A 9375-nucleotide genomic window follows, 5' to 3' on the forward strand; every position below is an offset into this window, starting at 1 on the left:
TTAATGGATGATAATTGAAGGGAGGACGACTTCTTTCCTCTCCGAGGACTAAGGCAGCGACTAACTCTTTTCGGCCGTCTCTGATGATATTCACGGACGATTTCGGCCGTGCAGAGGTTAATAGTTCACGAGAAAGCGTCATGTTGCTTTCGAGAAAATGTAACGGGAGACTTTCTCAGGTAGCTAAGAACAACAATTGTTGCGTAATTCGCGAAATGTTATTATTAAAGAGTATTTCTAATATAAGAATTTCTGCTATCTTACATTACCTGTTTTCACAGAATGCAAGAATTAGGTTCCCCTGTTTCCAGACTAATTAAAAAATTTTTAGATGGGTCTAATATTATGTTCGATTTCCCGCAAAAACGCAAAAAACCGCATCTGCGCCTGTGAATCTTGCACGTTGCTTTCTCTTAACACTTCCATCGTTGCTTAACATTTCCATTATTAACACTTCCATTGTTACTTAACACTTCCATTGTTGAAGCCTTAATCCTGTCCCTTTCCCCGCGGGGAGATTTCGAAAAATCCCTTCTTAGTGTGCGTTCTCGTGACGTACCCTAAGTGTGTACCAAATTTCAAGTTTCAACTCCTAACTGCGCTGAAATGCTCGTATACTCGCGCGCCACCTATCGTAGGATAAATGTACTATGCCAGAAGTTGTTTGCTTATTTGAGAAGTTGTTTAATTAATACACTTCCTTCGCGGGAGTGTATTAAACAATTTCCCAAAGTTTCATGACAATCAGATAAATGGTGTAGTAATGCACGAAGGACAGATAGACAGACATACATTCCTTTATATATATGTTATGGACAAAGTGATTAATACGGGAATTATGAATAATGACCAACAAAATCGGGCATTGTAATAAATTTCAATAATTTATCAAATTGACCGGTCATTATGAATACTGCTACCACCTAGTCGGGCAAAGTGATAATAATACGTTGAGGAGTGATCATCCGGCATACGTTAGCCAATCAGAACTTACATGTTACTTGCTCACGCGTATTGCATTTAGTACCGAACTTTAAATTTATGTGACCAGTAGTTAATCTTTCTTCGTTGACAATAGTAACGATCATGAAGGAATCATTAAGTGATATGAATAATCGCTTCAACAACCGATTAAACGAGTTAAAAACCAAAAGGGCTGAAGAAGTAGCATATGGTCTGTCGGGATAAAAATCGTCTGGCACACGGTTTTCCCGCGCTTTTCCAATCGTTCGACTAACGACGGTTGTCGCCATAGAAACAGCGATCAGACCACTTTTGAAGACTCGACCGCTCATTGGTTGAGCGACATCACGCCATCGGTGGACGTCTTGTAGAGCTGCTAAGTTCTGATTGGTGGAATCCAATTCTGCTTCAATCCTATAAAAGGATTGAGTTGTGGCGAGAAGTTCAGTTCACTGTGGACTCGGAAAGTGAACTCACGTTGGACCTTAGTTCGCCGAAGCTGCCCCGAAGCTTGTCTCGTCTCGTTGGACTGTAAATGACTTTGAATTTGTACGTCGCAAGGTGCTTTTCCGACGGATCTGTTGTAGTGGATAAAGGTGTTGAACTTTGTTACGATTAACGTTTTGTAAATGTTTGTTTTGTGAACCTTTGTAACTATACATACGTTTATTTCAGTATACATTAAGTTTCAAATTTAACTGGCTCTGAAGTGTTTTGGACACTTACTTGGTCTTTTAGATATTTTTACAATTTTCAGTGCACCAAGTATTTTACAAAGCGATAATGGCAGAGAATTCGCCAATAATATCATCAAACAAATGTGTAATATGCGGTCCTAGTTAAAAATGGTGCATGGAAAGCCCAGGCACTCACAGAGTCAGGGTTCAGTAGAAAGATGTAATCAAGACGTAGAAAATATGCTTAGTTGTTGGTTGGAGATTAACAATACTAACAAATTGTCGGAAGGATTACGTTTTGTACTACTGATTAAAAATTGAGCGCATTATACTGGTATAAACTGCAGCCCCTATGAAGCCATGTTTGGAGCAAAGTTAAAAGTTGGACTAAAGAATTTTATATCCAACGAATCGTTGTTCAACGTTAATACGGAAGAGGATCTACAGAGACATTTTAAAACTATCAACGAAGTAAGTCAAAGTTGCTCAAACTCTGAAAGTCCGGGTACCGTCCAAGAAAACATTATGAAATATTATCTGATAATGCAACCCTTACATAGCAATATAACTGATGAAGTTGAAAGATCTACATCGTCTTCACGTGAAAAAATCTAAACCAGGATGTTATTAGTATTACAGAATTGGTGAATGAAGAAGAAACAGTCCAAACAATTGATCCAAAAAAGAAGAAAAAATAAGAAGTGTGTCTAAAACAAGGGCTTTGTTTAATCTTAAAAAGCAAGCAGAAAAAATGATTAATACATCAAATTCCAAATACACAGCAGCTATTGTTGATGATACAGTAAGGATCCGTGTACCTGATGAAGATCAAGCCAGCAGTGATGGAAAAAATATTTTAGGTGTCGTTGTTGCGGTTAAAGATAAAATCCTTTACAAACTGGGTACCAAACATGGCATATTAAATCTATTATATTCCAGAAACCAATTTACTGTTTGTAAAGAAAACTTTATTTCTGTTGAAGATGTACCGGGTGCAGAAATTTCGCTTAGAGAATGTGCAAGAATGTCATCCATTCCTGATGGCCACAACTATAGTTAATGCTGCTAAAAAATTGGTTGAAAATCTAATAGATGCAAATGCTACCAAAGAAAAAAAAATTATGTAATTTTAAACGTCATGAAAATGTTAACTGCCCAAATAAATAAACTAAAAAGCATTTAATTTTTTATATAATTTATACCAAAAATTGTTAATAATACTTTTCGTTAATATTAGTTTAATCAATATAGTTAATAGTACTTTGATATAATTTACAAAAAATAAATATTTATAAATGAAATAAGTGGAGTTTTTTAAATCAATTTTAAAATTTAAAATACGCACACGCAACTCAGCGTGCCGATTGGCTAGCGTATGTCAGATGATCACTCCTCAACTTATTATTATCACTTTGCCCGACTAGGTGATAGCAGTATTCATAATGACCGGTCAATTTAATAAATTAATCAATATTTATCACACTGCCCGCCCTATTTGGTCATTACTCATAATGCCCGGTCATTATGAATAATGCCCGATTAATCACTTTGTCCATAACATATATATAGATAATAAACATCCCGAAGCCCGACGAACTGATACTATACCAAACGATCGCATAAATTAATCGGGCTATTATTCTGCTAATATTAATAATCACACATTAAGTAATTTGGAATTAGAGATAGATGTGGGCATCATCTCTTATTTAAGTTAATAACTATAATAATTCAATAATTTATTAAATAATTTAGAATAGTCTGGAAAAAAAGGTTGCGGGTTCAAATCCTCTATGAACTAATTCTTTTTTTCCAGACTCTTGTAAATTATTAAATTTTTATAATTATTAATTTAAGATAAAAAATGGATCTCTAATAATAAATTACAAATTACAATATCTAATTATTAATACTTTAGGTTTGAAAAATTTGAATGTGAGTGTTTATAAGTTGTTTCATTCATAGTATTTCTTCATTACATCGGAATTTTTGATTTTACCTATCACATATTCATTGCTTCAATTTTTAAAAATCAAAATATATAAATTTTCAAAATACATTATTTTGTTTGTTATCTTGCAGCAATTAAAAGATATAACATTTACAAAATACATTCAAACGTATCTATCGAATTACTATTAGTAAAATTGCAAAGACACCAGGCTCTCGGAGGGTTTAAGCTGGCATCTTACATGGGATAGAGACCCAGAGTCATATCTGGACTTATCCAAAACTCCTGCAAATTTTTCAAAAAATATCTGTCAAAATATATTAATTTAAATCCTGCTCCACTTAAGGCTAGGTGACCTCATAATGTACTTGCAAAAAAAGGTATTTTAATAATATATGTAATAGAGAATTTGTTTACTAATAAAAATTATTTTAAACAATTGGATTTTTGTTTTAAAAGTATCGTTAATTTATCGCGATAAAAACGACTACAGACCAGTAAATTGCCAGAGTTGACAGTTCTGCTTTTAGTGAATACAGATCCCCTATAAAACGGGTTCATATAATGCAGATTCGTATATAACGGCAAAAAATTGCGATCGTATTCGTATAAACACGCTAAAAAAAACTCGTAAAATACGGTAAAGTGTCATCGCAGACTCGTGTCGATTTAGGATTGGTCGAATCTAGACCAATAGCGGATATTGCACAAACCATTGAGATTAAACGAGCAGCGGATCTACTTAAAACTATTTATTATTTAACAGCCATAAAAATTATATTTATATTAATGATGTCTCCAAAGTTCAACAAATTTTCCGCAGAAAAATAATTTATCAGGAAACACGTGCCCGCCGTTCGATGCGCCACTCCGCGACGAAAACAAGCTTAAGCAATGTCGTCGAACGGTGCACACTCGGTAAGTAATCCTACATTTTTTGTTTATAGCATAGTTTATACGGATTATTCCCAAAAAATTATACGTGTTTTGGAAATGTTGAGTCAAATTAGTCTAGAATTGATTAATTTTATGGAAGAAAACCTTTCAAACAGCCGTAGCCTGTAAACTGCATACGTGCCGGGCTGTGATTGGCTCATGTATTTAAGGACTCGTACAACATCAATTTCATTAAAAAAGAACGGAACGTATCTAACGTGTTATAGGGGGGTCGACTCCTCCCAAGTAGGGAACCGAGCCTGATCGTGGCGGGGGGGCCCGGCAGTGAGAGACGACGGGTAATGGGTCCCGAAAAACTCGTCTTGGTCTCGATCGTTGATGGAGTCTTACGACTCGAGCCGAAGGTTCCAGAGGCGTAATTACTTAATAGGCTTTGGGTCTGTGTACCAAGCCTTTAAAATGCTTGCTGTCCGTTTGCCGCCCTACGGCGGGGGCGACTCCGGCGGGGTTTTACATGTCTCTCTATTTTGGAACCTATCTCCGCCGGTGCGGACGGCCACTAGAGCTGCTTATTGGCATTGTGGCATGCAGACTCACATCATTATAGAAGGGAGATTAACATGATCGAGGCGCGGGGCTGTCCCTAATAGTATCGGCAATAAGAGGGCCAAAATGAGCCCTCAGTAAGTCCGGAAGCTGGGGGATAGTCGCTGTAGCCGTCGCTAATATGGTTCCTAGGGAGGGCTTGTCCTCGGACGAGATATGCAGAGTGTAGTCGATTGAGCTTGTCCAACTGAAGTTGGCAATTGCTAACGAAAGTTGGTAGCTCTGCCGACGGAAGTGTAGGCACCCGCTGGCCTGCGATGTGATGGCACTCGATAGGGGCGCTGCTGAAACATGGTAGGGACTCTTTGCTACGGTGAACAGTCCCGAGTCCCCCTACTCGCGACGGTTAAATCGTCTGCTTGTAGCGAGATGCACATTGTACCCTGGGCTGATGGGTTACGTCCCTGATATTACACATAGGAGCACACAGTGGATGCTGAAACTTTCGGATTCAAATCCCGTGTCGGCACAGAGACTGGGGGCCATGGACTTGACAATCCGCACCCCCTGGAATCTGAGACACACAAAGCGAACTCCCGCACTCACCCTGGTGGCGAGGGATCAGTGTTTTGAACGCAAAGGCGGTCAAATGCAGTCGACACGCCTCCGCCCGTGATAGCGCAGATCACGTAAAGCTCCTTCTGTCCGGTAAACGAAGAATCAGCTTCCCAGGAGGAAGACTTGGGCTTTGCACACCCAAGTGCTGGCCTGGGGGCCGCGACCTGCATGTCGAAGCTAGTGGGGTGAAAAGTCGTACTCCCAAGCCGAAGCCTTGCTGGTGGCCAGGGGGATAGCGCCTCAGTGGCTTGAGGGATTCCGCTAGCTGATGTCTATCCTGACAGACAGTTGGCAGAGCCGCTCCTCGGCATAGGGCCAACTTCCTTATGCTTGGGGGGGGAGCGGTGCTTAGAGGCCTGACGATGCGTTGGATGGCCGTACATGGTCCCGGAGAACTGAAAACGGGAAGAGCGTCTCCTAGTAAGGCTAAGGGGCGGCCCATGCCGAGCAACCAGCCGGGCTGGGGTGACCTTGGGTAGGAGGCCATTTAAATGGGTACATTACATTACATTAAATTGAAAAAGGGGAATCCTCCAGGCAACACTCAGAGGTACAACCTGAAGGTGGTAAAGAACGGAAGGAAGGAAGAGACATGGGAAGAGTAGGGGATGAGCGTGGGGCAGGGTAAAGTTGAGATCTCCAGGCGCCTGCATCGCATTTATTGAAGATAAACAGAATACAAAATGCAATAAACAGAGGAACAAACAATGCAATGGTGAACAGGTATGTACAAAGGAGCTGTGCGACGATGGTTTTATATACAATACAAGTAAACCGACAGATATTGATAACAGAAAATGGGCGTTGGCAGAACAGGAAAATACAGGTAGACGGGAGTACATTGAACAGTGGATTGGTCCGCGGACAATGAGACACAGTGACATAGACACGGGATTGCGGTAGCAAATACTGAGACAACACAAACTGGTACGCGACAAACTGCGAGAGGAAAGGATTTAACTTTTAACCAATCCAATGCAGAAGTAGACAGTTCAAGTGTACAGTGCAGAAGGACGTTGATTAAAAGTCCGAACGTGCAGGATCCTAGCAAAAGTACTTACTGTTGACTGCTGGTTGGGGTGAGAGCTGCTGTCGTCGATAGATAGTTCATAAGCTTGTGGTAAATATCTTTGTGATCAAGGAACGCATTGAGAGGGCAGGGCCAGTTGAAACCAGAGTAGAGAACGCTGCCCATAACAATGTCTCTGTTGTGGTTATAGAATGCACAATCGAAGAGGTAGTGGATGCTGTCTTGAATAGAGGTGCCGTCACAGTTGCAGATGTCCTCATCTTGGATACGGAAGCGTTTTAAATAGGCATTGAAGTTGCCATGACCAGTAATGAGCTGAGTCATGGCAAATGAGGGAGAAAAGTGCTTCCACTGTAAGCGGTTGGCGATGTTGGGAATAAACTTGTGCGTCAATCTACCAGTGTTGCCGTTGTCCCATTGATGTTGCCAATGTTGAAGAGCCAGTTCGTAGTTCCACTGCTTAATCTTGGAGGGTGGAATCTTTTCATAACTGAGAGGTAGAGAAGAGGCAGCAGCGGTTTTGGCAAGGCTGTCAGCGGCCTCATTGCCAGCAACCCCCGAGTGGCCACGAACCCACTTGAAATGCACATTGTGATTGTGGGTGTTCAACGACAGAAGGCTGTGGATGTGAAGGACATTATTCCCCCTATTCCTACTGCTGGTAATGGAGCGGATGGCAGTAATGCTGTCGGAGAAGATGGCAATAGTCATTTTATGAGGGAACCACTCTGTATAGATGTAGTCGATAGCCTTTGTGATAGCGAAAATTTCGGCTTGGGGAACGGAGCAGTGAGGCCCCAGCCTGAAGGCTGACCTGTGAGTTTCACCACTGTGGTGATTGCTGAGAACAAAAGCAGCACCCACATTACCCTTGTTCTTAGACCCGTCCGTGTAGATTGAAATGTCGTATGGCCCTTCATGAAGGGTGATATCGCTGTTCATGGCAGGATAGTCCATGGTCGAATTCAGGTCATTTAAATGGGTAGCTGTCCCAGCAGCGGGCCAAAGCAGTGACGACCCGGCAACAAGAGGGCCAAAACGAGCCCTCAGTAAGACCGAAGTCAGAGCTGGCTCTTAAACGCATACCCCGATTCCCAAACAGATTCAGGGCACCCGTGAAAAGTTGGGAATCACCCCTACACTCCCTTTTTAATTTTCTTTCTATATGGTTACAATGAGTGCAAATAGTGAAAGCGTTAAGAGTGCTCCAGGCGTGTCCGTGAAGCCAGCTGAAACTATATTGTCAACCATCGAGGATGAAGCGGTTGTGACGGGTGCTGACAACACCCAATCGCTGGAGAGGTGGGTTTTGCGGAAACGCAAACCCACCAATGACCGCAATAAGCCTGGAGAGGGCAGGCAGGAAGCCGTAAAGGTTTCCATACCCCTGGAGTCGAGCAGTTCCGATTCGGACTCCGCTCCAGAGGTTTTCAACAGTGTCTCTTCTGGCGGGGACAGCGATTGGAAAGCTGCCCCCGAACGCAGAAGAAAGAAAAGGCGGGAGGTGGCCAAAGCCAAAACGGGCGAGCCGAACGGCGCAAAGTCGAACGGCAAGCCCGCGGGAGCTGCGGCGGCCATGGCTGAGGGGAAACCCCCAACCAAAAACAAGGGTGGGCCGAAACCCAAGTAGAAGGGTAAGAAGAAAGGCCCTACTGCGTCAGCAACCGCGAAAATAAATGCGGAGGCTGCCGAAACGCCGTCGGTAGCCCCCCCTCATCAGCAGGGGGATGGCCTTGAGACGGCTGAGTGCCGTAGATCCGCTATGGACGATATCCAGCAGGAGCTAGCGCTTCTACTGGGCAAGACTGACACCAGGTGCCAGAAGTCCACGTGCGGGATCATCTACGGCCTCTTCAGCAAAATGACAAGTATCCTGAACGCCCAGGAGGTCGAGATAGCCTCCCTCCAGGCAGAACTCAGGACCCTTCAGGAGTTAGGAGGCAATCGACAGCCTTCCAAAGCTCCCATCGAGAAAGGCAAAGCGCCAGGCACGGAACGCGTGACCTATGCGTCCGTAGCAGCTCGACCGGCCTGGCACATCCAAGACGGGACACGAGCGGCCGCTAAGCCGAAGGTAGTACCCACAGAGCACACGCTCTTGGTCTACCCCAAGGATCCAGCTACGAGCAGCGACCGCACGCGGGAGCTGCTCAAATCACATATCAACCCGGTTACGTTGGGGATCGGGATCAAGAATGTGAGGAGGATCCGTAATAACGGCGTCCTGGTAGAGGTTTCGAAGGGCCAGGACGTCGCTAAGCTGTCCAAAGCTGTGTCAGAAGGCCCATCGGCACTGCGCGAGGCGATCACCTGCCGACTGCCGCGTAAGCGCCGACCGCGGGTCATTGTGTTCGATGTCAGCAACGACATCAAAGGCGAACATCTCGCGGAGACCATTCTCTTGCAAAATAGCATCGAGGCACAGCCTGGGGAACTGTTGCCTCGTTTCCCTTTAAAGGGAAAGGAGGGCCTTGTGAACTGGGTGATCGAGGTCTCTCCCATGGTCTTCCGCGCTCTCCTGCAGAAGGGGAGAATCCATGTGGGTTGGACGCGCAACCGGGTGAGGGAACATTTGGCTTGCACCCGGTGCTACAAATGCTACGGTTTGGGGCACGTAGCAAATGGTTGTACGGCAGACAACCAAAAATGTATCAAGTGTTGTAACTGTACATACGTTTATTTCAATATATATA

General features: G+C 43.4%; 2 protein-coding genes across 2 annotated transcripts in view; both read right to left on the minus strand.

Moving 5' to 3' along the window:
- The window catches only part of LOC111624278 (multidrug resistance-associated protein 4-like), a 33941-nt gene extending 28119 nt beyond the window's left edge, over nt 1-5822 (minus strand). Inside the window, exon 1 of the mRNA XM_023367090.1 lies at nt 5641-5822. Coding sequence (XP_023222858.1) covers nt 5641-5822 — 182 coding nt within the window. The remainder of the gene's footprint in view (nt 1-5640) is intronic.
- Nucleotides 5823-6709: 887 nt separating this feature from the next.
- LOC111624280 lies at nt 6710-7639 on the minus strand. The gene has a single exon (XM_023367091.1). The coding sequence runs from the start codon at nt 7637-7639 to the stop codon at nt 6710-6712; it is 930 nt and encodes a 309-aa protein (XP_023222859.1).
- Between the last annotated feature and the right edge of the window lie 1736 nt (nt 7640-9375).

This window comes from Centruroides sculpturatus, unplaced genomic scaffold (genome assembly GCF_000671375.1).
Source record: "Centruroides sculpturatus isolate CEXI.00-Female unplaced genomic scaffold, Cexi_2.0 scaffold242, whole genome shotgun sequence".
NCBI lineage: Eukaryota > Metazoa > Arthropoda > Arachnida > Scorpiones > Buthidae > Centruroides > Centruroides sculpturatus.